The sequence below is a fragment of the Cynara cardunculus genome (assembly GCF_001531365.2).
Source record: "Cynara cardunculus var. scolymus isolate 2C chromosome LG 11, CcrdV1, whole genome shotgun sequence".
NCBI lineage: Eukaryota > Viridiplantae > Streptophyta > Magnoliopsida > Asterales > Asteraceae > Cynara > Cynara cardunculus.
Window position 1 is genome coordinate 1,974,267 of NC_037538.1, and position 25,977 is coordinate 2,000,243.

The 25,977-nt window shown below is 34.6% G+C and overlaps 5 protein-coding genes and 1 pseudogene across 9 annotated transcripts; 1 reads left to right on the forward strand and 5 right to left on the reverse strand.

Moving 5' to 3' along the window:
• Window positions 1–917: 917 nt before the first annotated feature.
• Window positions 918–3,813, forward strand: LOC112520923 (receptor-like protein EIX1). The gene has a single exon (XM_025129546.1). The coding sequence runs from the start codon at window positions 918–920 to the stop codon at window positions 3,804–3,806; it is 2,889 nt and encodes a 962-aa protein (XP_024985314.1). The 3' UTR covers window positions 3,807–3,813.
• Window positions 3,814–4,205: 392 nt separating this feature from the next.
• LOC112521534 (protein SPA, chloroplastic) lies at window positions 4,206–5,708 on the reverse strand. The gene is made up of 4 exons (XM_025130448.1): window positions 5,323–5,708; window positions 5,007–5,043; window positions 4,619–4,702; window positions 4,206–4,466 (listed from the first exon to the last, which is right to left on the reverse strand). Exons 1-4 carry the CDS (start codon window positions 5,614–5,616, stop codon window positions 4,414–4,416), a joined length of 468 nt encoding a protein of 155 aa, XP_024986216.1. The 5' UTR covers window positions 5,617–5,708; the 3' UTR covers window positions 4,206–4,413.
• A 1,692-nt stretch (window positions 5,709–7,400) lies between these two features.
• On the reverse strand, window positions 7,401–9,662 carry LOC112521233 (metal tolerance protein 4-like). Of its 2 annotated transcripts, none has more exons than XM_025129969.1 (7): window positions 9,432–9,662; window positions 9,181–9,350; window positions 8,599–8,797; window positions 8,334–8,512; window positions 8,060–8,210; window positions 7,839–7,969; window positions 7,401–7,728 (listed from the first exon to the last, which is right to left on the reverse strand). In XM_025129969.1, the coding sequence occupies exons 1-7, from the start codon at window positions 9,634–9,636 to the stop codon at window positions 7,549–7,551; spliced, it is 1,215 nt and encodes a 404-aa protein (XP_024985737.1). In that variant the 5' UTR covers window positions 9,637–9,662; the 3' UTR covers window positions 7,401–7,548. The 2 variants fall into 2 exon arrangements, with proteins under 2 accessions (XP_024985737.1, XP_024985738.1); XM_025129970.1 differs by having other exon boundaries at window positions 7,674–7,745.
• Window positions 9,663–12,770: 3,108 nt separating this feature from the next.
• Window positions 12,771–17,913, reverse strand: LOC112520664 (protein FAR1-RELATED SEQUENCE 6-like). 4 transcript variants are annotated; one of them, XM_025129106.1, is made up of 7 exons: window positions 17,373–17,913; window positions 16,472–16,534; window positions 16,231–16,323; window positions 14,053–16,116; window positions 13,828–13,899; window positions 13,660–13,740; window positions 12,771–13,013 (listed from the first exon to the last, which is right to left on the reverse strand). In XM_025129106.1, the coding sequence occupies exons 1-6, from the start codon at window positions 17,598–17,600 to the stop codon at window positions 13,693–13,695; spliced, it is 2,568 nt and encodes an 855-aa protein (XP_024984874.1). In that variant the 5' UTR covers window positions 17,601–17,913; the 3' UTR covers window positions 12,771–13,013; window positions 13,660–13,692. The 4 variants fall into 4 exon arrangements, with proteins under 4 accessions (XP_024984874.1, XP_024984872.1, XP_024984875.1 ...); XM_025129104.1 differs by having other exon boundaries at window positions 16,210–16,323; XM_025129105.1 differs by lacking the exon at window positions 12,771–13,013 and adding an exon at window positions 13,149–13,580 and having other exon boundaries at window positions 16,210–16,323.
• Window positions 17,914–19,758: 1,845 nt separating this feature from the next.
• Window positions 19,759–21,931, reverse strand: LOC112520733. The gene has a single exon (XM_025129248.1). The coding sequence runs from the start codon at window positions 21,492–21,494 to the stop codon at window positions 20,037–20,039; it is 1,458 nt and encodes a 485-aa protein (XP_024985016.1). The 5' UTR covers window positions 21,495–21,931; the 3' UTR covers window positions 19,759–20,036.
• A 2,510-nt stretch (window positions 21,932–24,441) lies between these two features.
• LOC112521544 lies at window positions 24,442–25,638 on the reverse strand (annotated as a pseudogene).
• Window positions 25,639–25,977: the final 339 nt, after the last annotated feature.

The window sequence follows — 25,977 nt, forward strand, 5'->3', positions numbered from 1 at the left end:
TACAGGCCTTATTCTAGTGACGGAGACACATCTTACATCATACCACGACATGACATGCCTTTTGAATATTGTTAAACATCAACATAAAATTTAAGAAAAAATTCAAAAAAACCCAACAAACTATCTTATTTTAAATTAATAAGTCCTTAAACTATTTTTTTGAATTAAAGAACCATTCAACTTTCTCATTTTGAAAAATTAAGTCTATGAACTATTTTTTCTTTTAATGAGAAAAAAAAATTAAGCTCGCTCATTTTAAATGAATAAGGTCATGAACATTTTTTTAATAAATAAACTATCGAACTTTTAAAATTAGTTACCTACATCCCTTTAATAATAAAAAACTACCTTTAACCAATCAAAAAGAGAAAGATCGATGGCAAGAGCCAATAACATAATAGACATGGAAAATGGACAATGATGGAACAAACGAGAGTGGCAAGGAGGAGCAAAACCATTGTTTGCAAGAGGTTTCTAAGGCATAGGGTTTAGAAATGGTAAAACTGATTCAAGTTTTGTTTTTTACTTTAAAAACCTTCCTAATCGGTTACAAGTAGCTTTTTTTTATTAAAAAATGCAGGTAACCAAATTTTTCCATTCAAAAAATTATTTAAAATGAGAAACTTTAATGGTTTTTCAAAGACTTAATAATTCAAAATGAAATAATTTGTTGAGTTTTTTTGAATTTTTCCCGATTACAAACTAAAAAATTACATCTTATATTTATTTTTATATTACATAATTCAAGTAAAAGAGTCGTAGGATGTAAAATACCTGCATGAGTACAAAATAAGACCAAGACTTGCAGCCTATTGACGTCCAATTTGTGGATATATATATATATATATATATATCTTCATCACTTTATGATTCTATTATGAATACAAAAGATTATATCACAAAAAAGCAGATCAACCATGATCACCAACACATCCCTTCACACCATCCATTTCGTTTTTGTTATTTTCTCACTTGTCATATATGCTAATGGTGCCATCAACAAGGAGAAACAAGCTCTCCTAGATTTCAAAGCTTCCCTTGAAGACCCCTTTGGCCAACTCTCTACATGGAGACCTGAAGATGATGATTGCTGTAAATGGAGTGGAGTCACCTGCAACAACCAAACAGGCCATGTCACAAAGCTTCAAATGACATATGCTTCTTTTGGAGTTCCTCTTACAGGCAGTCTTGGAGGTTTACGAGGTCAGATTAGCAATTCATTGCTTAACTTAAGCTACTTGAATCATCTTGACCTTTCCTTCAATGTCATCAATGGAACCATTCCCAACTTCATTGGTTCCATGACTCAGTTAAGGTATCTTGACCTTGAGGATAATGATTTTCATGGAACAATTCCCAACTTCATTGGTTCCATGACTCAGCTAACATACCTTAATCTCGGTTACAATTCTTTTAATGGAACCATCCCCGAGTCTATCGGTTCTTTGACCAAATTAAACTACCTTGACCTTTCCAACAACCGGCTTCATGGAACCATTCCTCTAGAATTTGGAAACCTTACAAACTTGCGAAATCTTTCACTTGGAACATCCCATGTAAGATGTACGGTTGAAAACTTAGACTGGTTGTCGAATCTTTCTCATTTGCAACACCTTGACATGGAAGGGATTTCCTTAGCAAAAGCAAATCACTGGATAGATTTCATTCTAAGTCTTCGAAAACTATCATATGTAAGTTTATGGGGATGTGACCTTTCAAGGGTCATGTATCCGTATTCTTCATTTGTCAACTCTTCTTCTTCATCTATTGGAAACCTAATTCTCGGAAGTAACAATCTCAGCTCATCCATGTATCGTTGGTTGTTCCCATTAACAAGCAATAGACTTCTCTCTCTTGATCTCTCTTACAACAAGTTAGATGGGATACCCAAATATCTTGGAAATCTCTGTAATTTGACATCTTTAGCTCTCCACGGCAATTCTGCAGTTGTCAAATTTCCTGATTTCCTAAACAATTTATCTGGATGCACATCAGTTACGTTGCGAGAGTTGGATGCTTCAGGTAGCCAATTTACAGGGTCATTGTCTGATGAGATCCAAAAATTCTTATCCTTACAAAGTTTGACCCTACCCGATAATCACTTAACTGGGACCATGAGTGAAAAAGTGTGGGAACTACCCAATCTTCAAACTCTAGATGTTTCTTCCAATTCGCTTAGAGGTGTTGTATCGGAAAACATTGGAAAGTCAAAGCTTCAGAAGATAGATCTTTCAAACAACTCACTCAAAGTGATTCATTCCAAAGCTCATGTGTTAAATCTTTCCTATGTAGTAGAGTATATTGATCTGAGTGCTTGCAAGTTAGGGCCTCTCTTCCCCAAATGGATTCAAACACACAAGAATCTTTCCCATCTTGATATTGCCAATAATAGAATTTCGGATACAATTCCTGAGGAGTTTTGGAACATATGGCCTTCACAATTGACATATTTGAATCTCTCTTCCAACAACATCAGCGGAAAAGTACCAGATTTGTTATCAAATTTTCACCTCTACGCGGTTATAGATTTGAGTTCCAACAACCTCCATGGTCCAATACCGAATGTTCCTTCCACTTTGGTATCATTAAATTTGTCCAAGAACAAATTTTATGGAGGGATTTCCTTTTTGTGCCAAATTGTGGATGGGTTTCTAGAATTTCTTGACCTCTCTCATAACTTTATAACAGGACAACTTCCGGACTGTTTGTGGCATTTCAAAGAGCTAAAAGTTCTTAATCTAGGATACAACAATCTTTATGGAAGGCTTCCTGCTTCTATAGGATATCTGGCTCAACTCGAGGTGTTGAATTTATACAACAATAGCTTCTCAGGAGAATTGCCTTTGACTTTGAACAATTGCAAAGAGCTAAATTTTTTGAATTTGGGGGCCAACAAGTTTTTCGGTAACGTGCCTGTTTGGATTGGGGAAAACTTAACAGGATTGTATGCTCTTAGCCTAAGATCAAACAACTTCATCGGACCCATTCCTTTACAACTATGTCATCTCATGAACCTTCAAATCCTAGATTTGTCAATGAACAACCTCAATGGAACCATCCCATCGTGTATAAATAATATTAATGCCATGGTTGAGCGAAGGTTACACGTGAAGAACATACATCATTATACAGTGGCTTACAAGAGTAAAAGTTCTTTTACTTCAACTGAGTTTACTGGTACGTATGTTGACAACGCGATGGTTGAGTGGGAAGGAAACGAGATTGAATTCACCAGTAATCTGGGATTGTTGATAAGTATTGATTTGTCAAGCAACAATTTAACAGGACAAATTCCAAATGAATTAACTGATCTTCATGACCTGCTTGCAGTAAACTTGTCAAGAAATGCTCTGCTTGGAGAGATTCCACTGAAAATTGGTGAGATGAAAACACTTTTAAGTTTGGATTTATCTAGAAACAAATTTTCGGGAAGGATTCCATCAAGCATGTCTCAGATGGCTTTATTAAATTACCTAGACATGTCACATAATAACTTGTCAGGTAGAATTCCATCTAGCACTCAACTCCAGTCCTTTGAGCCTTCAAGGTACACCGGAAATACAGAACTATGTGGACCTCCCATTACCAAAAATTGTCCCGAAGATGAAGTATTGGAAGTCCTACCCTTTGTAGGTGAAAGTGAGAGTGGTGAGGAAGGCACGGATGAACTTCAGATATGGTTTTATATTGGTGGGGGAATTGGTTTTGCTACAGGATTTTGGATAGCATGTGGCGCTTTACTTCTCAACCATCATGGGCGACATGCTTTTTTTCACTTTGTTGATAGAAAGATTAGGTTTACGTAAAGATGGTGGGTTCATTCTAAAATTGCTAGGGGTCACATACTTAGTGGTGTGATATTTTGTTCTTTTTGACTTCTTGGATCCTGGTATTTACGTTGTTCTCAACTACTTGTTCTTATTTCGAACTAGAGGTTTAGCAATGTAGAGGTGATAGAAGACCATACCTTCTATTGTATTTTGCAAAGATTTTTAAATTCCCATTATCAATAAAATTGCCGCATATTTCCCCGTGTTGTGTAAAATAGGTTATCCTCAAAAGTTCATATTTAACGTAGTGTATAAGCATGACAACAATATGTAGTTAATATCGTGTCTTGATTTCTCAAGGAACAAATTAACTTTTTAAAGGTCCTGAGGGTGTGCATTGTTCCATCTGAGTTCCTAGGTACAAAGATTCATACCAAAAAAGAATTGCCAAAAGCCTCTGAAAGTATGTATATAATTACAGAAGTCATACAAAGTGTCACTTAAAACATATCTCAAATCTCCACTAGATTCATGTTAACTTTAACAGGCTAAACAGAACATATATAAGAGATATAAGACTGATCCCTTCTTACAGGTTTAACACAGCTTGTTTGCTGGAAAAATGTGCAAATCCAAAGCTAACTCATAAGCGTTTTGAATATCCAGAACCTCCACACTTCTTGCAGAGTATCAGTCCTACAAAATCACAAGTGAATATCCAAACATCATATGCATGATACATATTCGTTTTGTGGGTTCTATCTACATAAATCGTTACATCATAATGAATAGCATCAAACGGGAGTTGCCACTAAATCAATATACAGACCAGAAAGCATCTTTATTACCTGCACCCTTGCATACTTTACATTCAACCGAGCCCGTTTCCAGTTTCATCTTCCCATCACTACAGAAAACACATTTTGTGCCACCTATTCATAACACCAGACTGTTAAAAACACAGTTTTTCACCTCATTCAGACAGAAAAAAGATCAATACATTATGAAACAAGACTTTGTTGAAAATTGAACAAGAACCCTTTTCTATAAAGTAAATTCTCCCAAAGATTTAAAGAATTTGCATCCCTTTTGTCAGCTGAAATTCAGTCTTTCTAAATCCCTAAAGTCAAAATGCGGTGTCTTTCCAAACATACAACAGATATGACTCGTATATTGATAGAGAACATAAAAAAAGTCGATTCTCTCAAGTTTACAACATAAAATTAGAAAAGTTACCATTGCCAGCACATTTCTCACAAGGAACTGGATCTCCCTACAAGAAAACCAATAAAATGTCATTCATCAGAACCCACAAATCAAAGATTACACTCCCTGGTTTCAAAAAGAGGGCTGCATTTTGAATTTTGCTTCCCAGATACAACATTAACATGAAATATGTTAGTAATGTTACAAAGTCTGAAGTAGTCATCATTATCCCTCACAAAAAAAGTTGAGAACAATATGGAAACGTCGAAAATAGAAACAATTTGACTTCCAATTGATCAACTACAACATATATCAGCAAGTAATATAAAAGGGGAGTAGGGCAAACCTTGAGACCAAGAAACAATGAGAGAGAAATTGCAACCAAAACGCTGATGGTGGCAAGAAATGTTTGAGTATCCAAAGGAGGTTTGAATCCAGTGGTGTATAATAAAATGGGATCAAGAATTAGTTTTTGTGGAGGGATTAAATGGAGGCTGGAGTAAGAAGAAGCGGCGGACAATAGGGTTTTATGAGGGTTTAAAATTGGGATGTATTGTATGGGGTTGATGGAGGTTATAGAGCAGAAGAGTGAGGACGATAATGGCGGATGGATTGATGAGGAGCGAGAAAGTGTAGCCATGGAAGGAGAGACGCAAAGGGATAAAATTGCGAAGCCCCTGCTTTGTGGCCATTTCTTTTCCTCTGTTTTTCTCTTTCTTTGTTGTCTTGCATTTCATTTTCTTGAAAAGCATATCCCAATTATTATTTGTAGGGTGTTCCAAGTTTACCCTTTTTTTAATATTATCTAACATTTTGGTCTTTTTTAAACAAATATTTATATTTTAATAAAAATTATAAAATAAATAGTTAAAGTTCATTAGTTTTTTAACTTTATTTTTATATATTAATATGATAATCAGGTTTTGGTTATGCATATGAGGTAATTGCTCTGTGATTATGTGATAAATGATCATATGAGCATAATATACAAATATCTAAGAGTTAACAAGAAAAGGTTTGTTTCTATAAAAATATAATGACTACGGAATTCTGATTTACCATATAATTTTTAAATTTGATAATTATTTGTCACAAAATATCTTATGAGAATAAATATCAAATTTATTATTTAACCTCTAAATCATCATATAGTTATTTTTAAAATCTGACATCTAAACAGTCTTATGATTTGTTTTTTTAGCAGATTAATAAGGTTAATGGAACAAATAGTTTGTTCAATCAGTTATTTGGTAGTGACTTAATGATATAGAAAATAACTTGTTCAGTAAGTTTTTAGATGAAAACTTTATGTAAAAATCTAAGTTTTTCAAAACTTACTCCTATTTATGAAGAAAAAAAAAATTATCCAAAACAAAAACCTTTTTAATTTGTACAAAGAGATTCATTCACGTTGACAACTTTATCCTGACAACTTTAAATTTTGTGTGGATTTGGAAAAAAACACTTGGTTATGCACGTGAAACAATATTTTTTAGACACTCGTGAAAGGTTTATGACTGACATGTTAGGAACGTCCAAACCCAATTGAGTCGACAACTCGCCCAATTCAACTTGCAAATAACTTGATTAAACAACCTAAAACTTTCATTTAATAGGATTTAAATTGGCTTGGGGTTGTTTACCAAATTTTTTATTAAGTCATGTATGAATAAATTTTTCTGTCTGATTAAATGGGTGGTGTTGTTTACTTTTTTTATTTAAACCAACAGTCTGAATAACATAAATGACCGATTTACCCCCAATATTAATTATTTGAACATTAAAACAGAAAATCATAAAGAGACCAACGATGGGGTATCTCATATGGGAAGGAGATAGTGCTTTAAATAAGGGGTAGGAGTGTCATTTTTGTGGCTGAACGGGGAAACATACCAATTCTGTCTGTGCGATTAAGTCATGTCTGTCCGAATAAGCCATAAGTAAACAACCCAAATGAGTTGTGCGAATAAGGCAAATAGACCAATAAACCTAATTAAGCCGCAAGTAAGCAGCCCCTTAATCATAACCCAACCCTGCATACTGAAAATATTATTTTCCTTTCATTTCCCTTGCAAAGATTCAAGAACACAGTTTTTTCTTTTTCCTCGATTTTTCACCCTATTTTTCCATCGTAAAGAAAAGTATTAGAGAACACACAAAATCCAAATGATTTAGTAAAGACAAAGTTATGATGTTGGTTTACGGTAAACAAAATGAACATAAATCATGTAAGGGGCTGTTTGGCAATTGCTGAATGATATAGTGCAAAATGAAATATAATTGTTTGGTAATTGTGTACAATGAAATTAAGGCTCTTAATGGTAATTGTAGACTTTTTTTTTTGGCCAAACAAGACTCACCTTTTAACGATTCAAAGATTGTCTTTTAATGAAACTATTAAGAGGTAAACAAACAAACCCTTTAAGTTTGTATTCAGGTATAAATTAGAGCTTATTTGTCTGCAGCAAAAAGATTTACACTTCAAAGAGCCCAACGAATACAATTAGAAATCTATTACTCATCACCCAAAAAAACCATACAGATTTGGTTCAAGAGCATGCATAAAACCATGTCAAGGGTCGCTGTTGGGAAGCCGGGTCAGAACATTGTGCTCCGGTTTATGAGTGCATTCGAAGTCTAGATGAACAAACGCCCGTTCCACCTCCGGAAGTTTTTCAATCTTTATTTGTAGTGTTTCTCCGATTGCATGAGCTTCTTTCAATGATAAATCTTCTGGGAGTTCGATATCAACCTGATTCAAGAAACGTACTTGCACGAAAGAATATCATCACTAAAAGCTTCCAAATCACAAGGAATACACAACGAGACCTTTAACAAAACAAAGAGACCACAAACACTAACCTCTACAAAGTACAGGACTCCAAATGTGTATGCGCGAACTGTGTCAACTCGCTTGACTTGAGGATGCCTTGTAACGAGATAAGTCAGCTTTTGCAGGACTTCAGGAGGTGCCGATTGTCCCACTAATGAAACTGTGTAATTACATCATGTTACTATTAGTACATCCTACCCTTCCTAGACCCTATCTCTACGTGGGATATACTGGATTCTCGTTTGTTTACCTGCATTTTCCAAAACAGTTCCAGACCAGTTTACAATCGTATAAACAGCAAGAATAATAGCACCAACAGGATCAATCCACCAGTAGAACATATCACCAAGAACTGCAGCAACTAATCCAACTACGTTTGTTACCACATCAAAGTAATGATCCTGTTAGCGAGCACATTTGTGTTAGATACAAATTCTGATTTTCAGAACTGGTAAGCCAAAAGTTAAAGAGAATGGCTTTATCAGACAATGGGAACGTTAATATTGAAATGGAATACAAGTTACCTTTGCATAGGCACGAACGATCTCATTTCCAGAACTTCTGCAGTATAACCACAAGGCAAGTTTGACAACGGTCGCACTAATCATGATTACGTATAGCCATAACAACTGAAGAGATGACATCTTCTCAGGAGGTTTGTTCTCAATTAATTGTTCTACGGCCTGAATCAATACCTGAAAGCCTAAAAGGATTCAAGGGTGAAATCTCTTCATCATAGTGCAAAATGCCAGGAATAAAAACACCATCATTTTACTTATAACAACATACCAAGTGTAGCCATTATTGCAGCAAAGATAATGATACCAACAGGCTGCACCCTCAATTTACCAATAGGGTACTTGTATATGTTGATGCTTTGCATAGACAGGTGAGTGAACCAAAGGATGCCACCGGCCATCAGATCAAGCAAGGAATCAAGGGTGGATGCAGCAATGGCGATAGATCCAGTCTCTATTGTGGCAAAGATCTATATTAAGCAGAAGATATTGACAGAAACAGTTAATAAATACGATGATTATTACATCACTACATTAGAAAGGGAAGAACTGCCTATGATCGTCAAACAATAATATAATTTATTATCTATGCATCATTACATGTTATTGGACACAACCTGATCCAATTAAAGCCTTTGTTCCAATTAGAAAGGGATAAAACTTGCAATTCTGAGGCAAACGGATTGATTCTCGACTTCAAAATTCGTAATATTCTTGGAGAAAAAGGTGATAATTACATTGAATCACTAAAATTCGTAGCAAGGTTGATATCGTTTTTGAATCTGAGAAGTAACAACAACAATGATTCCCCCCTTAATCGGTTTTAGCAATCAAATAAGCAATGAAAGATTACCTTAATAGCCAGTAACAGAATGTTGGCGTAATTAGAAATTTTCATAGCTCTTTCTTGCTGAAGCTGTTCATCCAAGTCCTCCTCATCAATTCCCTCAGATGAAACTATAGCATCGACTTCCTCAAATGATTTCAGTGTTGCAAATTGCTTTTCATAATACTCCTTTTCACCTATACACAAAGGAAAAAAAAAATCAGAAATCAATGAGAAACAGTGGAGAGGGAAATTCAGGATAAATATATGAACAACACCTGGAGTTAAGGATTCGGATGACTTAGACGGTAGAGCGAAAGGAGAAGAACACTCGATATCAACAGTCGAACGGACCTTATCAGGTAACCGAGTTAAGAAATCGTTTCTGAGTGAGTTCACGGAGTACCTCCGACTCAACCTCCGTCCCCGACGACTACCTCCTGGTGTCGTCGGCGACAACAACGCCTCTTTTCCCTCCTCCATCCTCTATCTCTCTCCCCTTACAAAACAGAGACGTGGCGAAAGTGAAACAGAGAAGGACTAGCGTTAGGAAATAATTTTAAAAAAAAGTCCACTCAATTTATAATAATAAAAAAAAATATCTTATTTTACAAGATTAAATGATTGTTTGACAGTTGTTGAATGGTTTAATGTAAAATAATTAAGTGGTTAAAATTATTAAGTGACTTTCATGATATAATGTAAAATATAATATAATTATTTGTTAATTGTTTACAATGAAATTGGGGCTCATAATGATTAAAGGAGGCTCATGATACAAAATCATTCAGAGAGTTTTATAACCATTAATAATCAGATTTTATTTTTGCCAAACAAGATTCATCTCTTAACGATTTAGAAATTATCTCTTAATAAAATTATTAAAAAGTAAACAAACCTATCTATCGACTTTATTCGCTGAATCATCTTTACAAAATTCTTCACACATGTACTTCCTCATAAACAAGTGAACAATGAATCAATGATTCATGCCATTTGCACACCTGCCATCCAGTTGACTTTTAAGATATATTTATTATTCAATAAATGTGTTTAAGAAAATAGTTTCCACTTGTACAATTATTTTTGTTGAAAATGAGGAAAATAAGTCGAATATCGAACATGATAAATAGAAAATGAAAAGGTATTATGAAATCTTCAATAACTTATACATAATTTCTCTAAAATAGACTTCAAAAATAAGTTGATATTAGTTGTTATCGAAACACAAAGTCATATTACAATGGCAGTATGATAACTTTCTTGTCAAATTATCGACATTCAGTAGTATTTGTATTTTAATAAAAATAAACAACGAAATTGACTGCGTTATAATATAGCTATTTTTTGTCCTAAACAGAAAAATGAAGTTTTTAAAGATGAATAAAAAATACCAAAAAAAAATAGTCAACGTGTCGATGTTATCCTGTAACCAGAAAGTGCAAATGTTAACTTAGAAAACAACATTGTTGAATATCAAAATTCATGCATGTAAATTAAAGGATAATTGCTAGAGGTCCCAAATCTTTTTTTGTAATTATTGGTATCTTAGCTAGTTTAGAAGATACCATGTCTCGTTTAAGCATGTAAAAGGTAAAACACTTAAAGTAGCACCATATATGATTGAGCAACGTACGTTCGCATGTCTCACAACCCTAAGCCAAAACCAAACCATGCTAACCTATTGAGATTTGAGTCCCACATGGAGTGTGGTATAGCAGGGTAAGAATGCACGCAGATCTTAACTCTACCTAGAGGTAAAGAGGTTGTTTATGTATTGTATTCTTTCAAATATATACCTTCTTATATTTCTTCAAAAAGCGGCATCTATGTCACGTTGTCAACGGACATTGCAACTCTTTGCCATAATGTTTCATCTCGTTTCCATCTTTTGCCAAGGAACATAGGGCTCTTCAATGTCTATGCCATTCTCCGATTTATGTTTTAGCATCCTCTCGTTAGTTTCATCTAAAAGCTACCTACAGTACTCAACTTACCAAAACGCACCGTTTGCTCATTTGTTTGCATAACCTCATAGAAACCAGTAACCCCTTTGTCCATTGGGGTTAATAATTGCTATGAAGTTATGAAAAGAATGAGCAAATGGTGCATTTTGGTGAGCTGAGCACCGCATGTCATCCTATTGTGACGACAGAGCAAAAAGTGAAAACGGTTTTGAGCTCACAATGAAGCTTCTAGATAAAACTAAGGAAAGAATGCTAAAACATAAATCGGAAAAATAGCATAAATGTTGAAAAAGTTAATCTATGGTTGTTTGGGAAAAGATGGAGATGAGGTGAAACATTCCCTTGACAATGTGACGCAAGGTCCGTCTCTAAAGATGAAGGTACTTATTTGAAAGAACAGAGAATATTTTTCAATATGTTTATAAAAAGGGAAAATTGTACTAAAATGGAACCAACTTTCACATGATTCTTATTTTGGGGAACCAACTTTTTAAATCGTCAATTAAGGGTCTCTATCAAACTTTTTTGTTTATTTAAGGGTCTGATTGATCTGTTGAATAGGTAACAAGTAATTTAAGGGTCTCTATCAAACTTTTGGTTTGATTTGCCAAATTTGATTTAAACTTTAATATCGATACGGATTGGTTAGATATAAATTTTTTGAATGTGATATTTAATATTTATTTTTTATTGCATCAATTAATTTTTATCTATTAGATTGATTTTTTTATTGCATTAGTAAAAAAAATATTGTGATAATTTGGATTTTTTTTTGAAAAAATCTTCAATTTGATATCTGAATTTAAAAAAACGAGATTTGAAATGAAAAATAGATTTTATTGCATTAATTTTTTTTAAAAACGAAATTTAATTATTTTTTCTATAATTATTTTGCAAGTTGGTTCCACAAAATAAAAATCAGGTGCAAGTTGGTTCCCCAAAATGACGATTTTGAAAGTTGGTTCCCCAAAATAAGAATCGTTTGCAAGTTGGTTCCCCAAAATGACGATTTTGAAAGTTGGTTCTCCAAAATAAAAATCAGGTGAAAGTTGGGTCAATTTTGATGCAATTTTTCATTATGTAAATATATTTTTTTCTCACATATTATCTTTATTTTAAATAAATTATAAAGTAGTCGTATTTCAAAAAAGAAATTGATTGATCCGTCTCTATTTTTTGATATTTAATTAATTACATTTATATACGGCAATTAAATTATCATTATTACTCTTGTCTTTAAATGGTGCATTAATTAATTGGTGATTTTCTCTTAATTAATTTGTTATTAATGGAATAAAAAGTAAGGATGGAATCTCATTATTACTGTTACCTTAAATGCATTTTATAAGATATACTTTTTGGAAAATTTTATTAAAATAATAAAAGGCAACAAATTGCAAGAAAATTGAACTTAGAATAGGAATGGCAACAAGAAGCTCAAGTTAATTGTAATTTATGAATTAAAAATTAAAAATAGAATTTTTAAAATGTAAAAATGTTGTAATTTATGAATTTTAATTCTCTTCTAAGCATTTTAAAGGATAAACTAACAACAAAAATATATATAAAAATATGTTCACATTTAAGTATGGAGAGGGGGTCATAGGTGTAAATTGCATCATGAAAGGAAAATTACGACATAACATCGATATAAACAAACAACTCCAAATGATAGCATAGTGTTTGTTTGTTCTTTTGGCATCTAAAACCCATTTTCAAATAACTTGAATATAGAATTTGTGACTACAACTTTTTAAATCTACAAAACTTGACTTCATAAACTCAAAACACAAAAGGTACCATAGCCTCTTTGTCTTCGATGCAGAACTAATTTGCCCAATGTTGGCTTGTTACAACTCCATACAACTACGGTTATGTATCTGACATTTGAACCTGCATACCATGAAAAGATCGTCAACACCAGAAACAGATGTTTCTTCATGCTCTCCAATTGTTTCCAATGCTTCAAACCATAGGTATTGTAATTTCCATGTGACAACAAGATCTAAACAAACTCAGCAACACCCATACACAGAATTTGTCCGGGTTGTGAAGGGGCAGATATAAGGTATGAGTACATAATCCGTATCTAGAACATACATCTCAAATCCAATAGAATTTGTCTCTGGGACTTTTGCATACATGTATATGCAAGATAAAGTGGACTGAATTTTCTATGGTGAACAAGAAATGAAAGAACAAGACAATATCCCCATTATTCGGTATGTGATATGATAGAGCTTATTACTTACATCACCCAGCAATTGAAAACCATGAACTCCTCTAGGTCACTGTGAAGCAACATAATCTTGATTTGACCATGTGCTTCACAGAAGTAATGCCACAAACATGATCTCTAATGTAATAGAAAATTTGAGTACTAACTTATTGCGCATGCTAAATAGAATGACGGTGGTTTTCTTCATCAAGTAGCCACAGACCATGCCATATTCCATGGATCTAGTGCAACAACTTCAAGACATTAGAAGGAAAGTGCACATAGGATTATGAACAAAGCATAGAAGTTTATAAACTATACCTTCCAGAATCTTCTAACTTTGGTTATGCATTGCTAGGAACCACCAAAAGATGCATTAAAGGTCAGGGTGTCAGCATTACCCTGTAACCAGAAAGTGCAAATGTTAACTTAGAAATAACATTGTTGAATATCAAATTCACACATATATATACATATTAGAGGGCACACCCGTAAATTCTGTCCATTGGAATTATTTCTTGCAGATGGGTTGTTCGTCCACGTGTCAGGAGAAAAGTGTACCTGTTGAAATTCCCACATCATTACAGAAACTCCAGCAAGCAATTTAAACATAAGAGAGTCAAGTGTAAACAAAACTTTAAACTTGAGCATACAAAGGCGAAGGACTTGAAGTAAAATGGAAATATACTGCATAATTTCCTTTGAAATATATACCTTCTTCTTTTTAGTTGGAGGTCGACCTCTACGTCGCACTACCAACGAACGTTGCAACTCCTCACCATAATGTTTTGCTGCCTCTCCATCTTTTGCCGAAGAACCCGAGGGCTCTTCATTATTTCTGCTACTTTCGGATTTGTGTTCAAACATTCTTTCCTTGACTTCATCCAAAAGATTTAGTGCCAACTCAAATCCTTCTTCGGTTTCGGCTCCAATTTCCACAATGGAGTGACATGCGGTGCGTAGCTTACCTAAACACACCATCTGCTCATTGGATTTCAAAACCTCATTGCAACTACTAACGCCTTTGTGCATGCGATTAACGTCCTTTCTCCAGCGAGACAAAATATAACAAGATGGGACCTCATTGACATCCTGATCAACCAATACAGCAACTGCATGCCTACAAAGAATCCCTTGAGATTCAAACAAGCAACATTTGCACCACACATTACATGAGGCATCGTCAAAAATCACTTCATAAACCACCTTTCTCCTTGACCCATCTTTCATTCTAGCATGGTCTTTGACTTCAAAAGTAAGTTTCGGACCCTCAGATGAAACCAAAGAAGCATTACAGTAGATCAACCCTATCAATTCTTCTTGAAATAACTTGAACATTTCATTGGTATATGCATCCTGAAACTGCTTTTCCAAAGGAAAATCAGTTATTGTGGGTATGACAAAACTGGAAGATATAGAATCAGCATGCTCTTCCTTCTCAATCTTGCTTCTTAACATAGCATTGAATTGGTCCATGAATTGCTTCAAGGTGGTTTCAGGTAGGATGTGACCATCAAAAAAACCATTCACATTTTCATTTTGCTCGTTAGCAGAAGAAAGCCCTGCCCAAAATGTTGTCTTTAGAAATGCAGGAACCCACTTTGCACGATCTAAATACAGGGTCCTCAGCCGGTCATTATTCTCGAGCTTCAATTCCTTGATAAATAAATTCCAGCTTTCTTCAAACTCCTCTATTGTACATGACTCTAAGACACTACTCTCTAGTGCATTTTTTATTGCCAAATAGTTGGTCAATCCACACAACTCTAAGGAAATCGTTCTCATTATGTCTTGAAGGCATAGTCGATTCCTAGTTTCTGGAAAGACCTCTGACACTGCTGCTTGAACAGAAGGGCATTGATTTGTTACAATTGCCTTCGGAGGACGACCACACACACACTTCAACCATGACCTAAAGAGCCACATATAGCTCTCCTTGTCGTCATCGAATAGTATGCCACAACCAAGCAATATCAATTGCCCATGGTGGTTAACACCGACAATAGAGACCAATGGCAATTTGTAGTCACTATTCAGATACGTAGATTCAAATGCAACAACATCTCCAAAAGACTCATAAAGGGCCTGAGACCTCCCATCGGCCCAGAAAACATTTCTCAGACAACATTCCTCATTCATATTTGAAACATAAAAAAAGTTAGTATCTTGTTTTTGCATGTGCACAAAATAATCGAAGATGCTTTCTATATCACCTTCACCAAGTCTTAAACTTCCAGATCTAGCAATATAGTTTATAATTTCTTCATTTCTAGAATGAAGATTTTCATTGCTAGCAAGCAGTTGAAAATTGTTATTGACTTGTGTTTCCACCTGATCATCATATTCAACTAGTCGTTCTAGATGAGGCCCCAAACTAGTAGTACAGGTATTGCAGCTCGAATTTCCATGACTTAGTTCATGATTATGTTCGGAAGTAAATCCAGATAAATAAAGCTTACCATCACGAGATGTCCTAATATTTATTCTGGCTTTACAGTTGGTTTTAACAACTGACTTGGACAGTAAATGGCACTTTCTGGTACAAACTGCCTTTCCTGAACGAGAACATGCAAGGGTGTAATACTTGATTTTCCCTTCAACATCTGACTTTGTGCTTCTTGTGATTATGTCAAAACCTTTTCCAGCAGCATATTTCCCATAGAATTCTCGGACTTCTTCAAATGAATTAAAGGTCATCCCAATTACTGGAATTTCCGCTTCCCCATCTCCAGCCAAGGTATTTCCGGAGTAAAGGACTCGATCTTCATTTTCCATTTCCTGAAACAGCAAAAAAGGGTACATTTATAAATACCCAAAACTATATGATTGAATACCATATATGCCCTGTAATTTAAGGGGCACAAAGATCACCATTAACGGTTCTTCCTTTACATTTCTGATTATCGGAGTCCTGAAATTGCTCCGATCGCTTCCATTTGAATTCATTGTTCCGTCACTTGGAAACTCATTTATGTTCACCATTTCCTGCAAGACAAAATAATTGCACATCCGATTTATAAGAAAATGCTGACAAGATAAATTCAATCTATGAAAAGATACATCATGGAGTATAGATCAAAAAATCTAGAATCAAAAATCGAAATCGGAAACTTATGGAGTATCAACAACTCACAGAAGGAAGATTGTGTTGAATCAATGGGAGCGCCGACTGGTTAATCCAAGGAGAGCGCCGCACCTATTTTGAGCAAATGTAACTCTAGATTATAAACAAAATCTACCATATATAATCTAAAACCCTAAAGAAGAGAAAAGACTAAAGTACCCTTGGACATATACGATAAGAAAAATAACGCCCAGAGGAATATTTTACAAGGATCGACTAAGGTCTAACACAGAACGAAAAAGCCAATGCTTGGATAAGAGCACAAATTGATTTACCAATTTAAGTGCCAATAACACAAATCCCTTAATACCTTATGCACCAATTAGATGAAAATCAAGAATACCAATCAAGAGCACGGTCTTCCAAATTGCAATTAAACACAACATATGAGATATGGAACTCCAGGCACACCCATTAGATCAAAATCAAGAATACCAATCGAGAGCATGGTCCTATACTTATGCCAACACTTGTATAAACCAAACCAACATAAATAGGTGGAGGCAAATAGGCAAAAGCTTATTGTTCATCATTTATCAAAGAATAGACTCAAAACTCAATACAGTGCCAATTCCCTCACTAACACATGAGCACATGAAGCTCTACCAAAGCAACATATAGGTTTTCTCTGCAATTTTGTTATTAGTCAAACAAAAACTTGATTATTTTTTTGAGATATTGATTCTTCTAAAACAAAGTATTCAAATTGCTAAGAAAAAATCAATAGAAGTATAGAACTACTTTGTGATCATATAAAGCTAGTACAGTAATGGCATGGAACCTAAACATTTAATATCCAATGATTTTCGGAGGAGATACAAGTCACAATGAATTGCTGAAATTACCAATCAACTTAATCTCATAAACACTAGACACGCATATAACATATCACAAGAGCAAAAAAGCAAACCTTGATGAAACCATCAAGTATCTCCCATGGGTTCTCCAAATTTATCATTGAAAAAGTCCGCGGTGACCACCATCCGTTCAGAAGAGCTAGGGTTAGGGTTATGCAAGTGGTTTTGGGGGGAAATAACTTCCAAAAAAGGTGCACAGAAGCGTTGGGGAACCACGTTTCGTCGTCACAATTTGTACCAGAATAATGCAACCATGTTGTAGATTGATACATCTTGTTCATTACAGTTTTATTTAGAACGACGGAAAATATTTACAAAAATTAAACAGGTTAGAAAACGAACAATCTGATTGTCTTCAGGCAACCACTTTCGGATCCGCAAGAGGAATCGACGAATAGCTGCTATGAAGACGAATGAGCAGATGGTACGTTTTTGGTAAGTTACGCACCACATCGATCCCATTGTCGAGATTGGAGCATAAATTGAAAAAGGGTTTTGAGTTCACAAAGAAGCTTCTAGATGAAACAAAGGAGAGGATGGTGAGAATGGAAGAAATATTGAAGATCGATCTGGTTTCTTGGGAGAAGACGGAGAGGGAAGGAGTTGCGATGGCCATTGCGACGATAGGTCGCCTTCCAACGAAGAAGGTGGTATATATTTGAAAGATTAGGGTGTGCGGGTGTTTGGTATCGCTTAATAATAATAATTTATTACTTATTTCGGTATAATATCGTTAATAAGCATTTTTGAGTGTTTGGATAAATAATTTATATCGGTACCAAACCGATAATAAAAAGTTTTTAAAGAAATTAAACCCTTTTAACTTATAATAAATTGATAAGTATTTTTATAATAAAACATAACTTGTTTTCGATAAGCAATTCCAAACACCTACTTAATTATATTCAACAAATCTTTAAATTGGAAAGAAAAAAAAATGAATTTATTATTTCCATACCCGGAGGAGGAATCGAGATTGAATTTTGGGTCATTTTTTTATTTTAAAATAAAGAATATAAAATTATTATTTTTTAGTTGATATTATAAATAGTAAATAATTGAATCTACGACGGTCTAAAATCGATCTCGATTTCAATTGGTTATACTAAGATATTTTCGAGATCCGTTTGAGAAGTTGGTTTCGACACCATTCTCGAAGACATAGGGGACTAGACTGACCTTCTAAAATTAATAGATAGTACAAATAAATGTAAAGTTAAACGACTCGTCCGACGTATTAATATTTCTATAATTAGTTAACTTTTATAATTAAAATTCATTAAAAGTTTGAAGGAAAAAAAAAACTTATGCTTATTGATTATATACGTAAGAACAAGTATTCAAGCATGTAAAAGGATTTGGATTTGCTTTATCAAATATATTGAAGAAATAAAGGTTTGGTCCAACCTAAAATCTTTTTCTAAGTAATTTTTTTAAATTAGGTATCAAATTAACAATTGAACCAGTTTTTTTATATCTTTATTTTATAAAACATCCATTCGAGAAAGAGATGTACAAGTAAAGGAGTGAAGCTGACTCGAGTACGGTATTCTAACAGGCCAAAGTGCAGGTCGCTATTCCTGACAAGGAATAGAGTAAGGCCTTTACCGATCATGAGTTAATTTTTCATTCTTGATAATCAAATACTAAAAGCATTTTCCAATTGATAAACTGAAATAAAGATCTCAAAATTTTAGTTTTTTTTTTTTCAACGGTTACATTAAAATTGAAAAACAAGAGAAAAGATGAAAATCTTCGATTTTTAACAACTTTATGTAGAAAAGAAATAATATTTTTATCATTTTCCAAAAAAAGTATTAAAGATAGGTGTTTAAAAAAGAAAAATAATATTTTATTAAGTATTAATATTTTAATAATATAATTAATATTTAAATTATAAAAATAAAGTAACAGTAGATAAACCCAAAAGAAATAGACCAGGAGACTGATATATAATACTAAAATTTCAAGTAATTTATGACACCAAAACAACCTATAAAATTAAAACTCATACCCCTACCGTTAAAGGTGTATTTGTAATCGTTTATTTGAAACAGCTTAGATTTTTTTTATAAAAACACGTATCAACTTATTATAATTTCTTCAAAAACTTTTTATTATCGATTTGGCACCGTTATAATTTGTTTATCCAAACACTCAAAAATATTTCTTACCGACATCATACCAAAATCAGACAATATGTTGTTTTTATATGCAATCCTAAACACCCCTAAATTTATTTCAAACTATTATAATTCAATACCCAACAATCAAATCTATGCTACTTCTTGTTGTGAATTGTCGATTTGGTAGGTTTACTTTCAATCAATTTCAAAATCAACAAAACCAATACAACAATTGATTGGTGGGCTTATAAACATAATATCATTCAATTTTCAGTTTGGAATTTGAATGTTTTTTCAAAAGAAGTAATCCCCATTTGAAAACATGGAATGCAAATATTATTTAAAAGCATTAGATTTACACATATGCATAGATTTCAAAATCCCAATACCAAATGTAAGTACCTGCTGCACATACACCCCACTTCATCACCATCTCTCACCCTGCCCCTAAATACAGAAAAAGACTACCAAATCCACAACTTAAAGATAACCAACCCAACCCAACCCAACCCTTCTCCATTCTACTTGGATTTCCACAAGAACTTCTGTTAGGTTCCTATTAACACATCTCCACTTCCTACCATTCATTCATTACCTCCCTGCAACTGTTTCTGTTTCTGTTTCATCCTTTATTGGAACAGACCCTTCTACCTTGCTACTATCTGGGTTTACTTCAATTGTCCCATCATCATCTTCCATTTTACCTCCAAGTCCCACATTTATGTCTTCTTCCTTTCTCAGAACATCATCTTCTATATCAACATCTGCTACACCTTTTACCACTTTGTCTTTATTAATACACTCTTCCATGGTCTCTCCACCCTTTTCAGTATCATTAGATTCTTTCTGTTCAACCTCTCTGTTACTATACTTCATGGCTTCAGCATACTGATTTCCTTCATTGTTCTCTTCCATATTTTCCTCAACTGACCTACCATAACCACGGCTCTCGCTTTCATGCTCAGAATCATTCTCCACAACCTCTTCAATGAATCCTTGTGCTCCCCTCCTCTGCCTCTCCAAAGACTGCAACCTTGTCCTCAAGTTATCAAATTCCCTTTCCATCAAGAACAGTCTTTCTTTCAATATCAGGTTCTCTTCTTCTAACTGAGCTATATGGGTGTCTTGATCATCAACCCTGTTCTCCAAATGATAACTACCATGATCCGTGACACCATAATTTGGATAAATCATCTCAAATCTGCTCAAGTCATGATCCAATCGTCTCTCTACCTCTAGATGTTCCTCCACATCGCTCTCACTCGACCCACCCTCTTCATCCTCCTCATCTTCAGCTACATCGGCTTCATTCCCAGGCGACCTAAGCCTAATTAAGCCTTTCATCGAACCATACCCATCCACACCCCATTCTTCTTTCGCCATGTCGACCAAAACTTCCCTCGATGGAGAAAAATTGGGTGTGGGAAGCACGGCAGGTGTAACGGGGCATGGAGAAACCAAGGATGTGATGCCACCTGCTTTCTTTGCACGAATGAGAAACGATGTGGTGTTCCTCGGAGCAAAAGGGGCTGATTTACCACCATGATTGAATTTCTTCTTCGAAAAGTATCTTCTGGCCTTCAATCGATTTTGCTGCTGCAATTCCTTGAGTGTAGGAGGATTATAAGTTCCTCCACCACCAACATTGCCGTTGTTGATACTACTACCGCCACCCATAACTGGCAATTCCTTCCAATTATTGTTATTCCTCTTATCATTTCCTTTTTTCCCCTTCCAATTTTTGTTGTTTCGTGGCCCCATGGCCTTCGAAGAAGACGGCATAAATCCAGAAGGCTTCGTATTCGGATTTTTGAACTTGAGCTGATCCACTTGTGGCGGCGGCCACATCCCGTAGCCACCACCTCGGTTGTTCAGCATCCCTTGTGACTGCGACTGATTTATCATCATATGAGATGGATTAATCAACTGGTTCATCAACATCTGAGAGTTCTGATTATTCATCACCTGATGTGATTGACTCATTATCGGCAACGGCTGCCCCATACTCATCATCTGCGACTGATTCTTCATCTGTGCCTGATCTTTCATCTCGATTCCGAACTAAATTCGGACTATCAGACTCTGGTACAAGTCGCTGATTCCAAAATCTTTTTTCCAAAAGAAACGACAGTTTTTGTGACGATTCAAAGAAGAAAACAAAAACTTCACGACTATAACAGAAAATTTCGAGCCCTAAAATACCAATTCGCGATCGAAAAACGTAGAAGATCGATAGACGGAAACTTCTATCAAGATATAAAACTACCGATTACCAGAAAAACGAAGAATAAAACATACATCAAAAAATCAACAAACCCTAAACCTAGAAGAAAACAAAGATCGGTTCTTGAATGGCTGTTTGATCCAACACTTAGAGCATTCAATTAAGAAACCCGAGCCAACCGATCGTTGATTTGATTTTATGTATGATTTTATGAAATTTCTTGAATTTTTGTTTCAAATCCTCCGCCTCGTTCTTGAGATTCGAAAAAAGGAAAACGATTATGTGGAGGCGAACGGTGCCTTGTGTGGGATTTTATAAGCAGATGAGAGATGAGATGGACGGTTGAGATGATATCAGCCAACGGCTACGATCGGATGACACGCTACTAATGCGTGATATATAGATCTGAGTCGGTTAAGAGGGGTTGCTTGTGCCTCTGTGGTTCGCAATTACCAAATTGCCCTCACCTGTTTAAATAAAATAAAATATTAAAGGGATAAATATTCTTTAAAAGATAATAAAAATCATTTTTTAGCATTTTGTCATGTGAAAAAAGGATATATTTTAATTTCTTCTTCACCCAAAAAAATTAAATATGATTTTTTGTTTTGTTAATTGTTATTAATTTTACAAACTACGTGATAAATTGGATTTAGTTTGACGTTAATTACTCTGATATGGTTTCCGTTACATAATTCTTTTAGATTTAAAATAACGAGTAAAACATTTTAATTTTTAAATTTTCATGACACAAAGTCTTGGTAACGTATTCCAACTCTTCAATTTGTATGGTATATATCGATTATTTGAATCATAAGTTATATCTTTCAATCTTCGAACGTATACATGAGATCACAATCATATATTATTGCACAATACAAGAAAATATCAGTCCATAATATAAATCTCGGGTTAGATTATGTTTATTACAAATAACTGATATGTTAAATCAAAAAAAATTCATATATTTGAAGACGACGAATCATATGAGAATAAGAGTTATGGTGAGAAGACTTATGAGTCTGTTTTTTCAACTACTTTCAGTACCTCCAATACCTTTATCTTCATTTCAAGTCATTTTCACAACAAAAAAAAATTACATACATTTAATCACTTTCGCATGCATGAATTTATTAAAAATTGGGTCATAATAATAAAAATATTATATGTAAAGGTATGTGAATGTACGTAAATATTTTGTTGTCACCTTCTCATCATAACTTTTTTTTATCGGAACCGAACCCTATATTTTATGGTCGAAAGAAAAGCCGACAATTAAATGTCACACTTAGAATGGTTGAATTTTAGAATATGGGGATTTTATTCTGTAAATATTCCGAACTATTTTTGCCTTGTGTTATCTATCATTTATTCCTTTCAAAATTCAAAGTTTTGGTCCTTTTTATTCTCGTTTCCTTTTTGACTTTACTTTTATTAAAAAAGCGTTACAGATACATACCCAACCCAACTATGAACATCCATCCCACACGTATCCGTAATCATAAGTAGATACATACATGTATATGTCGTTTTCTTTTGAAAAAGCTTAACAAAACGTCTATCCAACACTGACTGTTATTATATCAATATAAATTGTAAGCGTTAATCAGATAAGAGTATGATATAAGTAGTCGTAATCACTGACGTAGTAAGAGTCTCGCTTTAGCTTACCATGTCAGCATTATGGACATGCAAGAAGAGTTTGGCAAACATCCATGACTCGGTAAGCGCCTCTTACTCAGTAAGAGGTGGTAAGGAGGTAGTAACCAACCCTTGAATGTGTCTCTAGTTTCAACCTTTGGATAAGGATGAAACGAGCTAGATTAGGAGAGTGTCCTTGTGGTTCGCTCAAAATTTTGATTTGGTCCCTAAAACGAACTATTTATACTGATGATCCCTATATTTTAATTTCATAACACTCAAGGTCCCTGAATTTAACACATTTAGTTAGCAAACAGAATAAATCAGTCTCTAGGTAAAGTACAAGGACCAAAAGTGTAATTCACTCTAAAATTAATTGTCATCCACATGTTTTTTAAAAATTTCTTTATTAAAAATACTTTAAGTACGGTTGACAAAAATATTTTGATCTATTATAAATTGTTGCAGTTTATTCACAATTATTTGATAATTAAATTTAATATTGTTTCACAATATTTTAAGTTTTAAAACATGATTTTTTTCATAACATAAAAATTATTTATGTTAACGAACAAATTTTAATATACAAATATCCAATGTCAATGATACTTAAAATATTTTTAACAAAAAAAAATTAAAAAAAAAAGACATGAAACACGATTAATTTTAGAGTGAATTACACTTTTGGTCCTTGTAGTTTGCCCAAAGACTTACTAGTCTATCATAAATGGTTGCTAACTAAGGATTTTGAGTGTCTGGAAATTAAAAGGCTAGAGACCATCAATGTCAATAGTTTGTTTTAAAAATCAAATCAAAAAATTGAGCAAACCACATGGAGCACAGAGTGTAATTTACTTTTATTTGTTCTATATGGATGTTATTTCAAGAAAGATAATGTCCGTAATAGACGTCGCTAGCAGCATTTTACAAAAGATGGTTTTATAACATCACATATGTAACACTGCCGCTAGCGACACTGCTATTCAAAACGAAAAGCAACCATGTCGATTTCTCATCCACGGACATGGACCAGAATCATTTATATCGACATCAACGAGTACAACAAGTAGGGAACCACATATAGACCACACACAAACATCTGACACAACAACCAAGTTCACTTATACACACAACATGATAAATAGCTAGTCTTTTCAATAAACGAACTTGACCTCCATCACACTCATCAGTACTTATTCTTGTACCAAAACAAACCTCCTTTCTTCTCATCGGCCTCCACATAGAGGCACTCTTTCGCCTCCCTCCACATCGCCATGTAAAACGGGGTATAGTCAAACTGATAGTACTCCCCAAGCAATGGTTTGACCTCTTTTGTTGCTTCCATGGCATGATAATGAGGCATTGTAGAGAATAAATGGTGCACCACGTGTGTATCGGTTATATTATGGAACACTCTATTCAGGACACCATAGTCGCGGTCAACGGTCGCCAAAGCCCCGCGCAGCCAATCCCACTCGGAATCATCGTAGTGTGGCAACGAAGGGTGCGTGTGTTGAAGGTACGTGATCGTGACAAGGAACCCGTTCACAATTAGCAACGGGACACCATAGATGCAAGCGAGCCAAATGAGGCTTTTGGATAGAACCATGCGGTAAAGTATATACGAAACTACGATAATCCCAACATCAGAAATCCATATTTGGAGCCTTTCACGACTAGTGAAAATCGGGCTATTAGGAGCATAGTGACATGCGAAACGGTCATAGGGTCGACCAGAAATGTTAAAGGTCAAGTATAAGGGCCAACCTAGAATGAGCGTGGTGAATAGGGTTATTATACGGTCGGGTGGGTTATTCCGGTATTTAGAGTACCACAAGAGTTTTGATTTGGGCTTGGGGACAAACACTTCATCGCATTCCAGTGACGCTGTGTTAAGGTGGTGGCGGCGGCGACTGTATTTCCAAGAAAAGTAGGGAACGAGTAAGGCCGAATGGAGGATAAGGCCTACTGTGTCATCGACCCATTGGTGATCGCTAAACGCATGGTGACCACACTCATGGCTATCACCCAAACCCCAGTGAGCACACACCCTTGAACCATCCAATAAGTGGGCCATATAAGGTAGGAGAAGGGAGAAGGAAGGCGGTGGAAGTAGTTGGTGGCGAGGTAATAGAACAAAAATATTATGGCAATGTCATATGCAACATACGAAGAGGAACGGACAAGGGAACGTCGAAAACAGTGGGGAGGGATGGCTCGCTTGATGTCGCCAACAGTGAAGGTCGGTTTTGCAAAAGGAACTCTTGAGAGATGGTTCTTTTGTTGATCTTTGTTTTTGTTGGCAAGCATGCACCTTCCTGCACCCATATTGTTGTCTAATGTCTTTTGATCAGATAATTCAACATTTAAGATGACGATCACATATTTTATGCAATCTGTAAAAGACTGTAATAGGATCAACTAATGGCATATAGAATATTCTTTGAATAACAAATACTAAATTTTATGTAAATATGCAAATGACAACAAATATATTCCTACTAAAACATAGAGCGATTGTAGGAACTTATTATAAACTTATCAGGTTCGGGATTGAGGTTTTTTCACTGTATTAAACTAAGCAATAAGAATGAAGCAACATCAAAAAAAAACTTTGAACCAAATGAAATTTGTTTCTGATGCTTTAGAATATCCATTCAACATTTG

Coding starts and splice junctions, on each gene's coding strand:
- LOC112520923 (XM_025129546.1), top strand. CDS start 918: ATGATCACCAACACATCCCTTCACACCATCCATTTCGTTTTTGTTATT.
- LOC112521534 (XM_025130448.1), bottom strand. CDS start 5,616: ATGGCTACACTTTCTCGCTCCTCATCAATCCATCCGCCATTATCGTCC. Junction 5,044..5,322: donor CATTGTTTCTTGGTCTCAAG/GTTTGCCCTACT, acceptor GTTTTCTTGTAG/GGAGATCCAGTTCCTTGTGA. Junction 4,703..5,006: donor TGAGAAATGTGCTGGCAATG/GTAACTTTTCTA, acceptor TGTTATGAATAG/GTGGCACAAAATGTGTTTTC.
- LOC112521233 (XM_025129969.1), bottom strand. CDS start 9,636: ATGGAGGAGGGAAAAGAGGCGTTGTTGTCGCCGACGACACCAGGAGGT. Junction 8,211..8,333: donor TCGTTCGTGCCTATGCAAAG/GTAACTTGTATT, acceptor GCTCGCTAACAG/GATCATTACTTTGATGTGGT. Junction 7,970..8,059: donor AACTGTTTTGGAAAATGCAG/GTAAACAAACGA, acceptor GTAATTACACAG/TTTCATTAGTGGGACAATCG.
- LOC112520664 (XM_025129104.1), bottom strand. CDS start 17,600: ATGAACAAGATGTATCAATCTACAACATGGTTGCATTATTCTGGTACA. Junction 16,535..17,372: donor TACTTGATGGTTTCATCAAG/GTTTGCTTTTTT, acceptor TGCTCAAAATAG/GTGCGGCGCTCTCCTTGGAT. Junction 13,741..13,827: donor CCAATGGACAGAATTTACGG/GTGTGCCCTCTA, acceptor TTCTGGTTACAG/GGTAATGCTGACACCCTGAC.
- LOC112520733 (XM_025129248.1), bottom strand. CDS start 21,494: ATGAAAGATCAGGCACAGATGAAGAATCAGTCGCAGATGATGAGTATG.